The following is a 21,575-nucleotide window of genomic DNA, read 5'->3' as shown; positions in this document are numbered from 1 at the left end:
AGAAAATATAGAAGAGAAAGCATGTGTTCTCCAACAGTTTGACCACACTTCTCATTGTATATTGATACCAAAGAGAAGAAGTAGATAGCAATGTCTTATTTCAATGCCCCATCTCCATAAAAGGTAAAATCTCTTGCACAAGTCCAGAAATTAAATTAAAGAAATGCAATTGGAGGAATGTTATTCAAAATGTAGTTAATTTGTGATTAATATTCCAGGAATGCAAGTTGATTCACTATCTATAAAATCCTTTTCCCTTAGAGCAGAAGGTAGAAGAAATAACAGTGACAGGACTGAAGACACAATTCAATGAAGAACTGTGCAGAGATGCATGATGGCCATAAAGGTTGTGAATTGCCCTGCCTCAGAGTACAATATTGATATTGAATGTGGGAATGTAAAAATTCTTGTTCTGATAGGCAATGCTGGAGGTCTCATTAAAAAATTTAAAAAGTGAATTTTCTGTGATATACATACCAAGTTGATGATGACAACATTTGACAGCATCCAAGTTTTTTTTGTTGCTTCATAGTTGTTTTTTTTTTTAATTATCATAAAGAAAATGTGTAAAGAGATCAAGGTGGAGATGGGAGGATGGTGGTCGACACTCTCCACTGCCATAGTTATAATACTTCAAGTAGTTGTTAGAAGATTCCTAAAACCATTCCTCCATAACGGAGGAAGGAAAAGATGCAACGAAGATGTTCCAAAAATGTTCATGGTAGATATGTCACTGGAACTGTGGTAAAATTGTGTCTTTTTGATGTGGCACTGGAAGGAAATGAAGAGGGAAAGAAAATCATATGGGGATCAGACACAAATGCAATGAATCTGATCATCATGGGCAACTATATAGATTTCCCAAAGACAATTAGAAAACAGTATGTTAAATCACAGAATCATAATATTAATCCTCACCTCTCCTATGAAGAAAGGTTGAGGTAGTTGGACTTGTTTAGCCACTGGAGAAGAGAAGGCTCACTGTGGTTTCCAGTACTCGAAAGGAACTTATAAATACAAGGAGGACCAAATTTTTACACAATCTAACTGATAGAACAAGGGGAATTGCTTTAAGCTAAAAGAGAGGAAATCTAGGCTAGGAAGAAGTCTAAGTTGGAAGTGGTGAGGCACTGGAGCAAGTTGTACAGAGAAGTTGTGGATACCCATCCCCGGAGGCATTCAAGGCCAAATTGGTTATCTCCATGATTATGTTAAACAATAATGGATAATTAGAAGAATGTAGTACATCAGTTACGGATTATATTAATCTGTGTTATTTCAGAGGGTACTCTATTGTCTGTTGATTTTTCTAGCATTACTATCAAATTAGAAATTAATGCAGAATTATAAGGATATACATAAAATGAAGAATTTGGGAATCAGAAAGTTTCTATGCCACACTTTTTGTTTATTCTTCTGGCTTGTTTTATTCAAGTGAAAATAATAAGCAAAATGCAGTTAGAATGTTTGATGTTCTCATCATGGAAGTACTTAATCACTGAAGTTAATCACTGAAGTTATGAACTTATGGTAAAAGGTACTTTCCTCACTGAAAAAAATTCCAACTAGCTATTGAAAGAGGAGGTGAAAATTTGGCAGCTCTTCAAGCCCAAGTGTTGTTTGCAAATGAATCAAGTACAACAGATGATTTCTAGACATTAAAGGCAATAAAGTACTTTTAATTTTAAAGGCAATAAAGTACTTTTATTCTAATCAGGATTGGGAAGGATTCATCCTATTTCAGGAGAGGATTGAATGAACTTCAGAGAATTGAATACTGTATTAAGTAATATAATATAATAATATAAGTATATTATATATATTATATATATATATTATATAGTAATATATTATATATATATAATAATATAAGTATTCAATTGAATTGAATACTTCAGAGAAGTATTTTAATACTTCTGTACTTTAATAACTCTAATACTGTGCCTATAAATCTTGACTGTAGAACAACATAGATCTGTTTTGAGGCCGTATACAACTAACTCTTTGGATAGTGAGTCATACCAAAGTTGTACATAGTTAAAAATATCATCCAGATGAAGAAAAAAATATAAAAAGCAAGTTTAAGAACTGACTATGAATTAGTCAAAACTCCAGAGAGACCCTCTAGCATCTGATTGACATTTCATGTCAATCCATATTTCTTTTCCAACTTCCCTTTCTCCTTATTCTCTCCTGGCTGGACTTGGAGATTTGAATGAGGCCAGTATTTGTTTTAACACTATTTTACTGTGTTCTGTAATACTCCCAAGAAAACTCAATAGCAAAAGTGTAAGGAACAATGACTTGATGTTAGTAATTGAAATTGTAAGTACTCTAATCATGTGAAGAAACAGCAAGAATAGTAGGAGCTCCTGAGGAAGCTTTTTTTACTGAATTGTCCTTAAGTACATGTATTACAGAAATCCAGGCCATCCTAGCAGCAAGCAGTGTTGTGATCTTGCTTTTTGCTTTACTTCGTCCCTTCAGGATTCCAGTGTCAGTGCTGCCCACAGCCTTCACATATCAGGCTACCTCTTAATTAAAAGAAAGCTTAGTCCTGTCCTTTAAAAGTAAAGCAGTACTTAAGGGTATTGTGAATCTATCTGGATGATAACACAGCTTATCTGGAACAAATCTTAAATCTTTTATTGTTGATTTAAATTTTTAAAAAATCGTAAACAGTGCATACATGTAAATTAATACATATTTGTAGTGTCCAGTAAAACTCAAAAGAGATTTTTTTTTTAATAAAAGCATTCAGTGCACTTTTATTGGCCAAAAGAATCAATCATCAATGTTGAGAAGCATATAAATGAAAAAAATAAAGTATTGATAGATTCTGATATTAGTATCTTCTGCCTTTAGATTCATGCCATTTTTTATCTTGAACCAAAACTTTGGAAAATCCTGTTAAATGCTGCACGAGAGATAGAGATAGCATTAAACTGAAGGAATATGTATAAGGTTTTATAAATAAACAGATACTTACATTTCTTACAAATTTCTGGCCAAAAACTTGCTGATTATTTCATGAAATGAGACTACTTGCCTGGAACTGGGCTATTAATTTATATTCCATACATTTAATGCTATATATCAGAGTAATGATGCTGTTTTCTCTCCCTTCATGTCCTAGATTGAAGTATAAATTTATTTTGAGTCAATTGGCTTTCTCTGGATAATGTGCTACCCTTGCACGACCTACTGTCAGAAATTAGTATATCCTTTAAAGCAATTCTGGAATAATCAGAAAGACTGTCATGCACTAATGCATTAAAATAAAATCTAGTGTAGCCATTGGTTGCATTATTATGATGACTGGCTGTTTTAGAAACAGGTTAAGTCTTCTGTTTTCTTTCCATACTGTTGATAGTATTTTCTATTTATGGTTTCCTGAACTAAAGAAGTCACAGTGTTTGTACACGTCCAATCTGATTTTGTTTAAAATATACTGGGACCACAATAGCAAGAATCTGCTACTGACATTTTCTAGAAATACTTTTTCAATGTTTCTTTAAATACTTAACATTTAAAAAAAATATATTTTTGTCCACTGTGGAATACTGCTGCATCTTTTTGTCATATCTTTATTTAAAATGCTTACTCTCATTCAATGTGTACGCTTTTCTGGTGATCAAAACCTTCTTGATGATGCTGCTGTCTAAAAGAACATTCCAACAGATGCACTTATCGCTTATATCAAGTCAATTCAAGAGGTTTTTCATCCCTTATCTCTGTCATGACTTAAACTGTCCTTGCCTGTAGCAGAAATAAGGTTGTCAAACTGAATTTTTGAATTTAGCAGTTTAAAACCTCTTCTTAGGACATTCAAAGTTATCTATATTGAATTAATTACACAAACACGTAGATCTGTGTTTTATCTACTGTCTGAATAGTCTTAAACATGGTGGATGAAGTGATTTTTTTACTTGATGCATTAACTGCATTACTAGGAAAGAAGAGACTTGTTTTCCTCTTTCTACTCTGAACACTATGTGCTTGGTGGTAAAACTATCAGCGACTTTTAAATCTAACAAGGAGAAAAGATTACCAAATTTTTCACACGAGTTAAAAATGCTGTCTTATTTTGAAAAGGCATTCTTTAATGGGAAAATAGGATAGATTCTTTTTTTACATCACTCCAGATTCACTAGATTTATCTGAGTAACACAAATCAATCTGAAATCTTTTATTTTTATAGATATGTTAGATAGATTTTAGTAGATATATTTGATAACAATGTATTCTGATATTACAGTTCCACTGTAACAGGTCCATGGAATTAAGAGATGATAAACTCACATCTTGTATTTATGCCCATCAATAAATTCAATCATTCACCCTCAGTGGGAATCAGTTCATTTTAATACATTGTCTCTATAACAAGCTGTCAAAAGGTAGCTTTTAAAATTGACATTATGAAATTTCACACCTCACCAGCCGAATGCAGTGGGTCTAGTGATAGCATGACAGAAGATCTGGCATATTCCCTGTAGATATTTCTACTTTCATTAATTATTTTTCTTTTTCTTTATTGATGTTCATGTACCACTCCACTGTCAGAAAAAGTTATCTCAAACAGAATATCTGAGAAGATTAACAATGCATTCTTCTAGTGGAATAAATGCTACCACCAAAAGTGGAAAAGTTGTCTATGCTCTGCTTTAATTTCTGTTTCAGGAGAACAAGGAAAAAGGAATAATTTCATTTCCATTTCCTATTTTCTTCCTGTTCTTGACTTGGGCCTGTGTAGATTTTTTTTCCCTGTTCTGCTCTCATTATTAGAATAATCTTACAATTGACATGAGAATAAATTAATTTGCTATTATTTTTATTCTTATTTTAGAAAGATATACGTTATTAAAGAAATAAGATAAAACATCAGGAAGTAAATTAAATGTTATGCTCCTTCTTTCCTCAAAATAAGACTTAAAAAAAAAAAGATTAAAAAAGAAGATAAGGAAGGAAGGAAGGAAGGAAGAAAGAAAGGAAGGAAGGAAGAAAGGAAGGAAGGAAAGAAGGAAGAAAGGAAGGAAAAAGAACAAGAAAGAGAAAGAAACAAAGAAAAAAATATACAGCCAATAAGATCTTCAGGTTGCAAAAATACTTAGTGGTCCTCAGCTTCTAGGCATGAAGGTGAAATTGTGCATTGGTGGCATCTTGGCCAGCATGAGAATTCCCACTCAGCTGCTCTCACATTTCACATCCTGAGAGGCACAGGTTGAAATAAAAGAATAGAAAAAGCTTGTGTATGGAGGTAGAGATTATCAGTTACCACCACGGGCAAAATTGATTCAACTTGAGGTAAATTAATTTAATTTATTGTTAATTAAAATAGAGTAGGATTGCAAGAAACAAAGACAAAAAAATTAAAAACACCTTATTCTCCCTCTCTCACTAACTATCTTCCTGAATTAAACCTATCTCCATTCCCAAATCCTCTTTCTGCTCCTTCTTCAAGAGGTGCAAGGAAGTGGGGGAGTTTTCAGTCCATAAAAGCTCCTCTTCCTCCTTACACTTTTCCCCTGCTCCACTGTGTGTCCTTTCCACAAGCTGCAGTTCCTTCAGGGAATACTTTCTCCAATGTGAGGTACTCCATGAGCTGCAGGGAAATTCCTCTTCCAAACCTTCAGGGGAACCTCTGCTCTGGCACCTGGAGCAGCTCCTCCCACTCATTGTCTCCTCTGTTGTTTCACCCTTTTTCTTCTATTCTTCCCTCTGACTGGTGATTTTACCATTTCTTAAAAGCTTTCCCCAAGCTACTGACACGTGAAGACTGGGATCAGCCATGCCCTGGAGTGAGGCCATTGGAGCTGGCTGGAACCAACTGTGTGTAGCACTGGACAAACTGTCTTTCTTCTCAAACAGGAGTCTTGAAGAACCAACTAACTCTTTCCCCCTACACCTTGTGAAGGTACAGACCACATTCAGTTGTTAGACCATTGCTATAATCTTTCTGGACAGTATTTTTAAGATTCAAATGTGATTTCATTTTAGCATCTACCTTTTTTTCATCATTTCCATGTCTGCAGTCATGGAGAAATACCTGGGTATTGTGAATTAGAATGAGTATGTTGTAATTGGAAAAAAAATATATATACCTCTTCACTTCTACAGTAAGATTAATTCATGAAGTATTCATAAGAATTTTTAAAAATTGGAAAGTTTTGACATGCTAATCAAAACCATACTACCACTTAATTTTTTTAAATTTTTTTTTTCCACTTAATATTAGCTTGAAGTTCTAGGTGTACTTTTAGACCTAAAAGAGATTTTAATATATAAAGGCCTTAATATTGAGCTCTAAACTAAAATGGCAAGCATTCAACCGTGATTTTCATCAGCATTTTCTAATGTTTTGCAGAGGCTACTAATGAAGAAACTCACAATCCTTGATGGTGTCAGAATATTTTAAGTATTCCCTTGACAGTAAGATTTATGCCTTTGACATGGGAATTGTGTAAATGCTTTCTAATGACAATTAATAATGAAAGTCAATGGTTCAAAAGTAGAGGTGGCTCACTTACAGAGGATGTGCATATACATATTTTTTTCTTTTAGACTTCATCTGAGTAATACCTCTACCATAAAAACACACTTTCATACAATTGGATTTATTAATTTCTTACAAAAATTAGTATTATAATTTCTCTTATACATTTTGGAGTGTCTAAATTATTTAAAATGACTTGGAATTTTATTTTGGTAGTTCCTTTATTTTTTCTTTATCTGTTCTTTTGTTTTCATGCATGTCAATAATCTGCACACAGTTAATGTGATCTGTTTATTACTAATTTCTTATTTTCAGCAGTAAGATTGTCAAAGAAATTATGAAAAATGTGTTGGAAGGCACACTGAAACCCCATGTTTCAGGTCTGTCTCATTCCTCAAGGCTAAACCTAAAATACTTATACAATTTCTAATAGATACTTGCCTATCTTCTTTTTAAAAAATACATAGAACCAGTTTTTATCACCGTATTGAAATACATATATATTGAGAAAATACTTCTATAAAGCTTTTATTTTTCAGAATCTAAATTAAACAACTCTTTTTTTCCTAGATATTGGAAAAAAATTAATGCACTTCTTAAAAACCCTTTTCTAAGTGTATGAAAGCTGTGACCATATCCGATCTGTGAACATCTTTGGCTCTTTCAGCATTTCTACATGAGTAATGTTGAGATCATTTAGTATTTTAACTCTGATATTCAACATATTTGATGTCTCTCCCATGTGAGATTGTCTACAAATTAACAAGGATACTTTCTTCATCCAAGTCATTAAAGAAAACGTTATATACTGTCAGGCCTAGGATGAGCCTCTGGATCCTAATAAGTAGTGATGACTGCAACTCAAGAACAATTTTTTTTTCTTTCATCTGTTACAATTTAATCTCCCTATGTCACTAACTGTGATATCTGAATCTGCATGTTTATCAAGGCTTTATAAGGCTTGATACTTTTTATTTTAGTCTGAAAACAACGAACAGCATATTGCTTTGACCTTATTTATTCCTGGAAAATCTATATTGGCTGTTATCTCTTTGTTGACTTTAAAGTTCTCACAAACTATTTCATTGAATGATAACAAATTCCTGTCTTCTTTACCAACTTCCTTCTACTGTATCTACATTTTCTTTTTTCTAGACTTCTAGAAATCTCTCCCTGTTCTCCAGTTTCCCAAAGAAAATTTCATTATTTTCTACGTTATTTTGTGTGACTTTCACCAGCCACAACTGATTTCAAAACAGACATTTTATGTAAGCACTTTTTAAACTGATATTTTCCTGTTTTTACTATTCTATCCTTGGAATTGCTAGTCAGCTAATTACAGTTGTCTTATTTTGTGAAGTGAATTAAAAAGACATTAAGCATATTGCCTTCACAGCACTAGATTTCCTTTTCTGCTGAAGAACAAACCAACCTATCTACCATTTCTAGATATAAAAATAATGAAGCTATTTCTGTATTACAAAGTTATTGACTTTTTAATGTTTTGCTCATCATAACATTATATTTCTTGACTTAATAAAATTGTGCAATTGTATACTTAGCTTAAATTTTCAGTATTTTTACTTTTTATATTTGAGGACATAAGAGATTTCACAGTACAGCCCAACTGACCTGTCACGACCATCCTGACTTTATGCTATTTGAAATGTTTTTTGCTTGTGCCTTTGATACTGTTTAAAGGAACTCCTAACTCTCCTGAACTCTTTTTTTTTCCTATGTATTTTCCATTCAGACTTTTCTGGTGGTTCTCTCACCCAATTAATTTTGCTTTTTTTTTAAGCCATTTTTTCCTGTTCATTCTTATGCTGGAAGAAATGCAAACATTATATGGTAACTGCCATCTCTGTTTTGTTCTACTTTCACAGTAACAACAATAGAATAATACCCAAAAAGAAACATTTGTGAGAATGGATTCACACATTATAAGGAGCTACCCTTGTTCTTTCAGAGCCAAGATCCAAGGTCTTTTACCACAGCTAGAATGCCAGGCGAGAGTGATCCTTCTGACTTCTGTCCGTAGGTTTTAGTCACAGAAGCATACTGAATGAACTCTCAATAAGAGCAAGGAATTTCATTTGCAGTTCCAAATTTAACAACAAATCTAAGTCTTTCTCCATAACACTATACATATATTTTTGGGTTTTTGCATTTTAAAGGAAACCTTTTCTAAAAAAAATATAAATATCTGCTCCTGAGTCCTTTTCATATTTCCCCTGAAAATAAAACTAACACAAATATAAATATTTAAGCTTGAAAATATTTGTGTTTTGTTGTTGATTGATATTGTTTGCATTTGAAATTGTCACAACATATTTCAACATTTTTTTTTCTTGAAATTGAAAAGTGGTTGCTTGTCACTGAAAGCTGGATTTCTACTAAAATTTCAGCACAGTGTTGTCTGTCATCTTATATTCCTAATTGTAGCATTCAAAATAATCACTAGAGATAAGCAATAAAAGTATATATTATAAAGTCTCAGTACAAGAGAAGAACAATAAATACTAATATGCATCTTTCCACTCTGTTTGTTTGAAGAGAATTTTTTCCCCCTGTTCTATCTTCAATTTCTTTCCTAAAAAGCAATGAACATGTTTATGGATTTTTATTTTTTTTTTCCCACAACTCTATCATACAGAACACTTCTTTTACAGTATTATCAGAAACACTTTGAAACTTTATCTAAGGGAGCTAAAAGATTCATCCCAGTGAAAGCTCTGGAAATTTCCATCAGCCATGTCCAAATTCAGAAGATGAGAATAATGCAGACACTGACAGCAAAGATCACCCTTGAGTATATTTAGAAGAAAATCTATCATCTGTAAAACTGAAATGATAACAACCATTAGCTATCAGCGATGTATTCCTTGTCATTTTTCCTAAAGAGAAAATGCATTTACTAAGAAGATTAACTGTGACTGTCAGGCTGGAAAATAAAATATCAAACCCTTTCCCAGTGCCAAAAAAAAAAAAAAAAAAAGTAATTCTTATCACTGACAAGATCAGTCACTAAGATTTTAACAGATTAGTAGAGTGCGCTAGTCCGCAAGGCTGTTTTGTACTATGATCTACCCGTTAGTTTAAAAAAGGGGCTGCTTTTTCTTTTGTAAAGTGAAAAAAAAAAAATTGTGTACATAAAGCTTTTGTAAGAAAATAATAATAATAAAAAAAATATGTTGAAAAAAATATATATGAGCAATTGATTGCAGAATGCTCCCATTTAATGCTTAATGCTCTTCAGTCTTGTTTATTTTCAGAGACAATATTAAGCATTAAATGAAATAATGTTCATGCCAATTCAAAATAATTACCTGAAATAATTTCACTTAAAAAAAATTATTTACATTCTTGTGTGTGTATGTGCAATGTATATACATGTATACACATTCGTATGTATATGCATAATATTCAGTGTTGCACTGAATTGTGTAAGGGGAAATCTCCAGTCTACCACATGATCTATTATACCAAAAAAAAAAAAAAAAAAAAAAAAGGAATGTTGACATTTTACCACATTGCTTATAGTTCACAAATAGTAACAGGCAGATGTTTGCTGTATCTTGAAGCACAAGACAGGTATTTACAGATGTTGTGATAAGCAGCTGTTAAAGTGTATCATCTGGACTATTTGAAGCCTGGAATGACTGACTAAAACTAGAAAATCTCTAAGGACTGTGAGATAACAACCAGAGACACTTTTTTCAAAGAAAAACACTGGAGATGGGTATAAGAATTAGTTTTCCTCATAAAAGTAACATCTCTTGGAAGGAGGACAGGAAGGGGAGTTCTATGTAACGCGTGTATTCAATCTCAAGTAATATACTTAGTTTGCTCTCAGTGCTCTAACTGAAGCAAAACATTTTTAAGTCTTTTTTTTTTTTTTTTTTGTCTAGGCACATAAAGACCTCAAGAGACCTCCAATGAGTTTGATGTGAAAACTACAGCCAGACAAGCGCAGCAAGATTTCTTTGCTTCAAAAGATTTCCACAGTTGTGGAGAGACAGGTATACCTCATGGAAATTATAGAATCATAGAATCATTAAGGTTGGAAAGTACCTCTAAGATCATCCAGTCCAACCGTCCACCTACCAGCAATTTTGCCCACCAAACCATGTCACTATGTACCACATCTATGTGTTTTTTGAGCACCTCCAGGGGCAGGGATTCCACCACCTCCCTGGACAGCTTGTTCCAGTGTTTCACCACTCTTTCAGAAAAGTTTTTCCTGATGCTCAATCTGAACCTCCCCTAGCACATCTTGAGGCAATTTCCTCTAATTCTGTCACTAGTTACATGGGACAAGAGGTTGACCCCCACCTTGCCACAGGTGGCTGTAGAGAGAAATAAGGTCTTCCCTGAGCCTTCTCTTAGCCAGACTGAACAACCCCAGTTCCCTCAGCCACTCACTCCCAATAAGGTTTGTGCTCCAGTCCCCCCACTAGCTTCATTGTCTTCCTGTGGATATGCTTGAAGGCCTTGATGTATTTCTTGTATAAAACAATCAGCAAATGAGTATATATGTGAGTATATAGTAACGTGGTTGGGTGGATGCATATGCACTTTATGAACAGGAGAGACTTCTAAGAAAATTATAGCAAACAAGAACAGCGTAAGTTGTACATTATCAAGATACTACTAGTAAGATCAGGATATTTAGTTATACATTGGAAAAAATGAAAAAAAAAATCTGTTAACTTGTAAGGAATCTTGTAACAACCTCATTTGTTCTCAGCTCAGTTTTCTACATACCCATTTCTACAAACTGGAAAATATGATGGACTTATGATGAGGGTGCATAAAAGAACTGTGAATAATTTTTGAACTTTGGTTTAAAAAAAAATGTGGAAAACTGATACATGTTATTAATTAATTATTTTTATTATTAATTATAATTAATAATAATTATTAATTATATCCTTTTACACAACCTTTGCTGCAAGTAGAATAACAAAGAATATATATTTTTTTTTATTCAAGTGTGCCTGGATTCTACTGTCCATGATGTAAGAGACACCTCTGAATGTGGTGACTGAAAAAGTCCAGGTTCAGTTTGCTAGAAAAAAACTACCCATTGACCTAAATTCCCTTGCTGCAGGAATAAATTCAGCAGCAACAAGGAATAAGTTAGCTGGAATGCTCTTTAAAGTCTAGCAATCTATTGTGGTTTTAACTTTTAGCTACATCAGACTGGCTCAGTCTCTTGTCATCTTAACTCAATTTACTAATTATAAAAGCACTGTAGAATAAAAATGAAGACTAAAGAGGAAAGTGAAGCAAGTGTTAAAATTTACTCAAAAAAAAGTGTTTCACTCTGGACAAGAAAGACATAGGCCAAATGACATGTTTTAGAACATGCAGAGGTGCTTGAAAAAAACAGAAATCTTTAGGGTTGATTAATATTTTAATGGCATTGACCCAGAAAGAGCAGAAAAAACACACAGCTTACAAGGAGCACCTATCAGCTCTTAGAAAGCTGAGTGTCATTTTACATGCATTGATAAACAAGCTAAAAACAGCGTAGGATGAAATATACTATAAAAAATTCTGATAAACAAGAATTTATTTGTGTCACTGTTTTGTTGAAGCTTGTCTACTGAATTGAAGCACTAATAGTCATTGACATTATGGGCTCTGCTAGAGCAGTAATCTGTTCTAATTGAGTGCTGTATTGTGTTTTTCTGAATTATTATTATATTTTTTTTCCACAAGGATATAAGAATATTTGTGTGAAGAGTTCAGGAGAAGTAAGATCTAATTTAGGGAAAAAAAAAAAAAAAAGAATCTGGTTCTGCAGATCATAATTTAAGTATTTGTTTATTGTATATTACATAATATCAAAAGTCTCATTAAAATGCCATGGCACAGAATGTTTTGAAACACAAGAGAAATTAAGTTAATCTTTGCTTGTTTTCAATATAGAATTCAGATACTTGAGAATGTCTTTTCTGGCTCATTTTCACTCCTGAACGCAGTAGTTTTGTGTGCAGTTTCTAACAATAATAATCACAAAGTATCACATACTTGCATTATGAAGCATGCATATATATATATATATAGACATGAGCATGTAGTTTACATGGTATACAAGCAGGCTTTCAGGAACTGAAAAAGAAGAGGGTATTTTCCATTAAAAATAATTCAGTTTATACTATGTAATGCTGATTTCAAAAAGACAAAAATATCACTGCCTCCAAACATCTCCACATACAAGGCCAATTGTAGAGTTTTTCAAATAGGCATTTTTCACAATGAGACAGTTTTTACACCTGAAAGGTTACACCTGAAAGGTAACACCAGCTGGAACATAAAAGCTTCAAATAAGATATGCTAGATTTAAGCTTGACTGCTTTATTCTAAACATGATACATGTTCTGCTGATCTGAAGACTGTAATCTAATGAAACAAACACTGTAAATGTAAACAATGTAAAATGACAATCAGTCATCAATTTTTCCTTCAAAACAAATTATAGAACACTTAGGATTGTTCTAAAACTTCCATAAATTCTCCAACAGTACGAATTTAATATAGCTTTAAAAATAGTAACCAAATTAAAAATTAAAGTCCATACATTGAAAATAAATTGGGAAATAATATTCATTCACTTGAATATTGAAATAACTTTCTAGGCAGTTATATATACAAGTTTTCAAAGGAACACATTTGTTTTGTTTTGTTTTGTTTTGTTTCTAATTATGCATATAATGCTGCAAAAATGCTTGCTATCTGATGTCAAAACATCCTTAATTAATCTGTATTGCTTGATTATTTACATGGAAGGAAATTTTACAAGTCAAAATAGTGATTTTTATTTTGAATTCTTTTTCCTATTGGGCTAAAGAAATTCATAGCTCAAATATGAAGCTAAGCAATTTGATTAATTCAGTGGACTTTCAGCTTTTTTGTTCACATAATTTTATTGAAAATGAAAGTGAAAAACTAAGTATGAAATGCATTGGATGAAGTTAAAGCTGAAATTTAAGACAGAAAACAAACATAATTTTCTCTGAAAGACAGAAGAAGCAGTCTAAAATGATCAGGAAGAAAAAAAAAAAAAGAGCATTTTAAATGTGATGAAAGTCATCATTACCTGATCTGAGAATCATCATGGTACTGAGTTACTATCAAAAGTGTTTCTGCTCATGTTATATCAGACAAAGGAAGAATATCACAATGAAAATGGTTATTCAAAGTTTCCTGTCATTTTAGGTCTCAGAAGGACAAGAATGCATCTTTTACCTCCCAGCATTGATACAAGGCTTTATCATTTTGTTTGTTGTTGTAGTAGTCTCTCATCGTTCGTCCTCTGCCGACCGAGGGCGCCACTTGCCAGCGAAACCGACCCCAACCGGGCCGGGGCCAAATGCTCACACAGACCCCAGAGTGCGTGAGGCAAAATGGCGTTTATTAAAATGTGGTAGGCACTTAAATATTCTTGTCCCGCTTTGTCCACACCCCTTGCTTACCTGCTGTCCTATTGTGGGGCAGCGTTTGGCAAGCCCTGAGCATAGGAAACCTGACCCCGTCACATACCGTTTCCTCGCCACGCCTACTACATCTCCCCCCTCCCTATGCTCAGGAATATCCCGTAACAGCGCGATCGCAACGCGAGTACATCTCTCACAACTGTTCCTTCGTTTTGTGATACAGAATCCGTTGGTCCATAACTTGCCACATGATCCTTGTGAGGCAATTCTGGAAACACATGATTATGCACGGCAAAATGGCCGCAATACAAATTATTGCGAGCAATACTAGCGCAACTACCTTAATAATTTTCGCAACCCATCCTCCAAAGCTGCCAAACACACTTCTCAGCCAGTCCCCGATGGGGTCGTCCTCCACTTGGATCTTCTCCGTATGGTCTCGCAGGGCTTTCAGCGCTTTATGGATGGATACACTGTGATCGCTAAGATTGAAGCAACACATTCCTTCTAGGTCTTCACATCCATGCCCCTGTGCCAGGAGCAAGAAGTCGATGGCTGCTCTGTTTTGCAGCACCGCATGCCGAATGCTGTTTGTGTCTTCTAGCATCGCATTCAATATTAATGTTGTTAAATTCGCCTGCTTAGCTGACCAACATGCTAGGCGTTCTATCTGAGCCAAGCTCTGTGCTGCAGCAACCCCAGGGGCGAAAAATGATGCGAATATCCGTGCTGTGGCACTCCATAACTCTACCTCATCGTTACAATTCTCCGGGAGAGGGCTCGAACGCTTTCGGCGACGATGGTGACCCGTGATGCTCGGGCCATACTGCATCCATGTCGTGAAATTCGGAGACAGTAATGTCAGTTCCCCTAGGTAACAGGGTCCCCCTAAGGCATTGTGCGGGATGCCCTGCCAGGCTCTATCCCCACAAATCAAGAAGATTCCAGGGGGCAACGCCTTAGCCGTTTTGTTATTCCATAGCACCTCGTTGACCCCCCGTTTGAAAGTGAACCCATACCCATAAAAGTCCCAAACTGCCGTACAATTAAATGAGGATCTACCGCTAGATTTAGAAAGGACCCCACCCTTTGACAAGCAGGTTGTATTGCGCCCTGTGAAGACCCGTGTTTCATTTTTGGTATACCCGCAATAACCCGAAGTAATGGAGAAAGCCTCCGTGTTCACAGGACTGACCACAGTCCAAGAGGTCTCGTTGTATGGCTTCAGCCGCGGATCTGTGCCTGCCCACCGGGCAATTAAGGCCTGCAGTTGTATCCGAGCAGACACACCCCGCAGGTAATCTCGCCCCAACAGGGTTCCCGGTACCTGCGCTACCAGCGGGGTTAGCAGGACGGGCTTCTCCAGGGAACCGTCTCTGTTGACCACGATTATCTCGATCTGCTTGGCTGACCTCCGCGTTGGAGCAGTTCCCCCCACTCCCGCTATAGTTTGAGTGGCCCCCGTTGGCCACGTGGGCGGCCAGTCGGACTCCGCAAAAACCGTCACATCCGCTCCTGAGTCCACCAGGGCGGTAAGGAAAATAGATCGCGGCCCTGGGGAGCCAGCGGGAAGCTCCGTAATTGCGGCTGTAATCTTCACCAAGGGGCGCTCCCCGCAGCTCAACGATAGCGCAGCTAGTGGCAGGCCTAGATCCAAAGCCCGCCTTTCCTGAGAATCCCGTGAATCGTAAGAGGGACCCTCATCCCCCCTACCTCGAGATCGCAGCCCACGAGCTCTACATTGCGGTGCAGTGTGACCTCTCCTCCCGCACATTTGGCACACTATACCCCCGTTGCTCTTACACTGTGCCTTGAAATGACCTAATTGACCGCACCTGAAGCATGGCCCAGGCGGGCGATCTGGACTCTGCCGCCCGGCAACCCCATGCGCTAGCATCACCTCAGCTACCGCTACAGCAACCTCGCTTGCCACTGATGATTGAGACTTTTGCTTGTCCATCACATACTTAAGGACCTCACCGGGGGTGTGGAACCTGTCTGGCGCCGCCCGTAATAGAGCCCGTACGTCCGAGCTCGACTTTTGATAGAGGCAATCCAGGATCACGGGGCCGTGCACTGCCCTAGGCAGCTCCGATCCCTCCACTGCCTTGATCAACCTATCCGCAAAATCCTGGAAGGATTCAGTGGGACCTTGTGCAATCTCCGTCCACGGAGTAGACGGCTCAGCATTTCTTGCGAGCCTTCTGAACGCCTCAAGGGCAGCGTCTGTAGTGGCTATTAGTTCCCCGGGCCTCAGCTCCGCAAGCTGGGCATGTGCAGTGATCATACCCGGCGTACTACCCGTCAATCTCTGCAGGTTAGACGCGTGAAGCGGATTCCCCTGATCGTTCTGGGCTGTAACCAGCATTTGTCTAAGTCTAGCCTGCCATTCCTCCTTCCAAAGCGTATACTGCACCGGTTTCAAAATCATGCGCATCAGATTCTCAATATCGTATGGTAACAGGGGTCCCGGCAATATTAATGTCTCCAAGGCGTTCATTGTCAGGGGGGACTTCAATCCTTTCTTTTCAACTGCCTCAAGCACCCTCGCTATCGCTTTCGGGTCCAGCGGGACCCAGATCGGGTTATCATCATCGGAAATCACTACCGGAAATGCCTCCGGGTTCGCAAGGCCCCGGTCTTGTGCCTCCTCCTTTACTTTAGCCCAATCAGTCAGCAGACGCCCGTCCCTCCCCCCTTTGGGACGAAGCCCCGCCCTTGCCTTTTCTTCCTCCAAAGAAGGATATAACGACCGCGGAGGGTAGGGCGGGGGCGGAGCGGGCGGAGTGGGCGGAGCGGTTGGTAGACATGCGGTCGGGAGTTCCTCGTCCCCGCCCTTCGCCGCGGCGACCGTCGCCATCTTGTCCGCCACGCTTTGGTCGTCAGTACTGCAAGGTAGCAAAGACCCGCCCCCCGGAGCCCTTTCCACCCCTTTTTCCACCTTAAGCTTACCCTCCTCTTTAGCCGCCTTAAGGGCTCCAAGTATCAAGCCCCAGGTTTTAAGTTCAGCAGCCTTTTGGTTATTCATGGCGCGTTGGCATAAAGCCGAGGTGAGCGAATCCCACCTACCCGAATCCAGCACTTGCTGAGGGGAGTCCAGCTCCCCTCCCTTTTTTAAAACCGAAAGCACCGCGGCTACCTTCTTCTTTGAAGGGGTATTTTTGCCGCAGTAGTCCTTACAAAACTGCAAAAGTACCTTAATAATCTGTTCCATGGTTACACACGCGACCTGCCGCCACTTCACAGGCTCTTCTCCGCGATGTGTCTTCCGTGAGCGACCTGCCGCCACTCCGCAGGCTCTTCTCCGCTTCACGGGCACGCCGGGTGGTTAACCCTCGATAGGCAGATCACGTCGGGGTCACCACTTGTTGTAGTAGTCTCTCATTGTTCGTCCTCTGCCGACCGAGGGCGCCACTTGCCAGCGAAACCGACCCCAACCGGGCCGGGGCCAAATGCTCACACAGACCCCAGAGTGCGTGAGGCAAAATGGCGTTTATTAAAATGTGGTAGGCACTTAAATATTCTTGTCCCGCTTTGTCCACACCCCTTGCTTACCTGCTGTCCTATTGTGGGGCAGCGTTTGGCAAGCCCTGAGCATAGGAAACCTGACCCCGTCACATACCGTTTCCTCGCCACGCCTACTACAGTTTGTACTGTTTTTTTATAATCTTGTTGATTTAACAAGCAGTGATATTTGGAATATACTACTGCAACTATGAGAGATACTTCAGTAAATTCCATTACCACGGAGCTCCACAACTTCATTGTAAAATACATGCTGCCCTAGAAAGTACCTGTTACAGTTCAAACTTCACTTGGTCTTCTTTGAAGCTCAGTAGCCCTGACACAATTTAGTAAAACAAAATTTTATTTAGCATATTTAATTCACATGTACAATTATTTAAGTGCATTTCCAGTTTGATATTAGCCAATAAAAACAGAACATAAGAAATCATAAGATCTTCCCCACAACACACAAGAAATTATTTTAACAAGTGTTTGGACAAGATTTTGCCTCAAAGCTTAGCTTAGGATACAGAAACACAGAAGTCATAGAGTATGCTATGACAGGTGAAGCACTGAAACATGTTGCCTAAGGAGGTTGTGGATGCCCCATCCCTGAATGCATTCAAGGCTAGGCTGGATGTGTCTCTGGGCAGCCTGGTCTAGTGGTTGGCGACCCTGCCCATGGCAGGGGGGTTGAAACTAGATGATATTGTGGTCCTTTTCAATCCAGGCCATTCTATGATTCTAGGATACTATGGGTAAAGGTCTTAAATGTATGTAAACTTACATTTTTTTTTCCCCAAGAACAAAGACTCAACATATAATTGTATTTTCTGCATTATTTTAAGAGTCTGCAGATCTATAGATTATGAGTACATTATAATTTCATCTTGGCATTTTATTTGAAAATTCTTTATGTGAGGATAAAATGCTTTCTGGGATTTGAGGAAAGCATTCTTATTCATCATTCCTGAAGGTGAAAGTGACATAAAACTTTATGCTCACACTGAAAGTTATCACATCAGTCATAACTATTACTGTAAAGAAAAAAATACTGACTATCAGATATGTATGGAAGCATTAAGTAGTAGTTCTCAGTTTATTATTGTCTATTTAATACCTAGCTGTACCATCCTTGATTTTTTGTTTTTTTTTTTTACAGTAACATTTCAGAAAATCAATTCATGAAGCTTACAATTTCCTTATATTTCTTATTTTGTTATCACAAAATGCTTTCCTTTAAGTTTTAAAGGGGATATGGAACTTTTTTTATAACAAAAACTGGAAGATAAGGGCTTGCACACTCATCTATAAAACTAATTTCTTAAAGTGATTTTATTTTTCTTAAACAGTCTTTAATGGTAGACAAAGTGCTAAAAATGCATAATTTATCTTAACAATTAGTCAATATTAACATGAAGTAAAAGAGGAGGGGGGAAAGTAATGAGTATTTAAAATAGGAGAAACACAAAGCAGTGACAAAAATTTTGAAAAATAAATAAGGAAAAAGAAATCAGTGCATCTTGATTAATGAATTAACTGAAACAAAACAGAAAAAAATGCTAAGGCACCATATATGCATCAGTCAATTTAAATTGGAATATAATCATAATTCTAAAAAAAAGCAGCCACCCTGTCATAATCCCTGAAGTTGCGCCCACAGCAAGCTGCCCTAAACTGCAATAGCTTACACACAGTATTTTCCATAATGGAACTTTATTTGTTTGTGTAAATGCCTGTGGCTACATCTAGAGTAGTACCCTACATGGGCACACTGCTCTGCTGGTTGTATGACTAAGCTATTGTTGCAGGTGTAAGGGTGTAAGTCTTCTGTGTTTTAGGGCAGTGCCAGATGATGCTATCCCAGAAAAAGCATGGGCAAGTTTGAGGGATTACATAAAGTCAGAGTTAAAACAGAGGTGTCTTCTTTCAGAGACTGGGAAGTTTAATTGTAGATTCACAGACAGATTCTGCCAGCTATTATGAGTGCCAGGCAAGAGGCTTTTTCTAGGTAGTTTATTAATACAGATATTTCCCTGTATGCAGCTTGGAAAGTTCTGGAAACTAACTTCAGTTGGTTTGTTTGTAAATATTTCCACTAATGAAACCTTGATTTATGAACATTTGAAACTAATTGACCCTGAGTGCTTAGGGGTAAAGTAACTGTCTCAGAGAATACCATGAGCAAGACATATAATTCATGTCGATTATGTTTCCTTAAGAGCCAAGATAACTGGGAATGTATTCCTAGTTTCAGCATCTTTTGTCCAAAAACAAAATAATAATTTAGCTTCAGGGAGATCATTGAACAAGTAGCTAAAAATCAGACTGATATGGAACTACCATGTTTTGTTATTGATAGTCGAAATGCCCCAGGCAAAAAGAATGAGAAATTTTAGTATTTCCATATTAGGAGTTAATTATTACCAAAAAATGTGCAAATCAATAACTATTCTCTAAAGGATTCTACAAATAATTTGAAATAGTACATAATTCCAAGATCTTTGCAATTTGAAAAGTGATAAGTAATGAAAAGGTAAAAAAAAAAAAAAAAAAAAGGAATTGTTAGCTAGTCACCCAGTTATAATTCACTACGGAAAGTAGAGTTCTAACTTACCAGTATTTAAAATAACTTTATAACAAGAGACATACAACATCTCTAGAATTGTATAACTTAATAAAAAATGACTTTAAATTTTATTTTTAATTGCCTCCATCTGCTGTAGATTAACATTTATAAGAGAATCCTCATTCTGTGATTTTACTGCACCAAATCTCCCAAATCACATCTAGGAGAAGAGTCACTTAGAACTGAACAGAAGATCGGAAGCATCCTGTAAAAACTATTTTCTTTCTCTACATTTTAATTTGAACTTAAGCCACCTTTTAATTTGTATTTTTTACTTTATTATTACACTTACATATCTTTAGGTTTGTTTGCTTACACATATAAACTCTTGAATACAGTAAAAGTAAAAAACAAAAAACAAAAAACAAACAAACAAAAAACCTATTTCTGAAAAATCCTAACAGTTTTTCACTATAATGTTATATTCATATTGTTGACATCAAATTTTTTAAGTTATTCACAAATGCAGCTACTATTTTATAGCAAGATGAATAAAGAATGTTTGTTATGAACAGATTTGTCTCAAAGACTGTTAAGCTCCTGACTTTGCTGAAGTTTAGAGAAAAATGATAATAAAGCCTTTGTTGAGATAATACATACTGTTTAAAGATGTGTAACAGCTTTTATCAACAACAAAAATACTTTTTTTTTTTTTTTTGTAAGATAACAAGAAAAGTGTTTTTGTTTAAACTCCAGCTAATTTTCTTACAACAGAAAAATTCAAAGTTGATATGTGGCAAGCCCATGTAGTTTGTATTCTATTTGAATGTCAGTAATGCCCATTATTTAAATAAAAGGAGATCTTGCTCAAGGAAGGAGAATTTTAAGCCTGTCAAAAGATAATTTCTTTTACTGTGAATGGAAAGCCATTTACATGTTTAAGATTTTCTGTGGTCTATCAGATATTTCACATAAGTTTAGTGAGATGCTTTATTTTTATACCTGCTAATGAATTATAGCAATTGTAAGGAACTCATCAGGCAAAATGAAGAGAGAGAAGGATTAATAACTCTGGCCGTTCATGCCAGTTAATTTGTAACTGAAACTGACTGAAAATGCTCCACATAAGGTAAAGAAGGAACACCCAAAAATTCTTTGAACTTACTATAAGTAAATGCCCAGACTGTACAAACCTGAAAGTTAAGCAATGCTCATGCAGAATTTGTTCATAGTTTTGTTTAAAATAATAAAGTATGTTCTTATGAGACCCAGGTGTTTCTGATAGAATTTCTGTCTATGATTAAACTGAACTGTTTAGTTAATCATTGAGTCCCTCAGCCATCCTTTGCAAAACAAAACTATTTCTGACACTCAGTGCAGTGGATGCACTCAAGAAAGACAGGTGATGGGCCAGAGATACTCAGAATCACACTGGCCAGGTATGGAAACTAATCAGTCTCTTCCTTTCTTTTAGTTCTTGCAGCTGTAGTTCAACATAGTTCTTTGGTTTTCACATTAGGAAAGATGATTTATAGGTCAAATGGAAGACATTAAGCCCAAC

At 36.6% G+C, this 21,575-nt stretch overlaps 1 protein-coding gene across 1 annotated transcript; it reads right to left on the bottom strand.

Annotated features, from left to right (window-relative positions):
- Window positions 1-13,895: 13,895 nt before the first annotated feature.
- LOC149919095 (uncharacterized) lies at window positions 13,896-17,580 on the bottom strand. The gene has a single exon (XM_090135952.1). The coding sequence runs from the start codon at window positions 17,150-17,152 to the stop codon at window positions 14,132-14,134; it is 3,021 nt and encodes a 1,006-aa protein (XP_089992078.1). The 5' UTR covers window positions 17,153-17,580; the 3' UTR covers window positions 13,896-14,131.
- Between the last annotated feature and the right edge of the window lie 3,995 nt (window positions 17,581-21,575).

The sequence above is a fragment of the Phasianus colchicus genome, chromosome 2 (assembly GCF_987193195.1).
Source record: "Phasianus colchicus chromosome 2, bPhaCol1.hap1.1, whole genome shotgun sequence".
Classification (NCBI taxonomy): Eukaryota; Metazoa; Chordata; class Aves; order Galliformes; family Phasianidae; genus Phasianus; species Phasianus colchicus.
The sequence above is the reverse complement of the archived record's forward strand: the minus strand, read 5'-3'. Positions and strand labels throughout refer to the sequence as shown.

Excerpts from the sequence above, each read along its gene's own strand:
- LOC149919095 (XM_090135952.1), bottom strand. The coding sequence starts at position 17,152 with ATGGAACAGATTATTAAGGTACTTTTGCAGTTTTGTAAGGACTACTGC.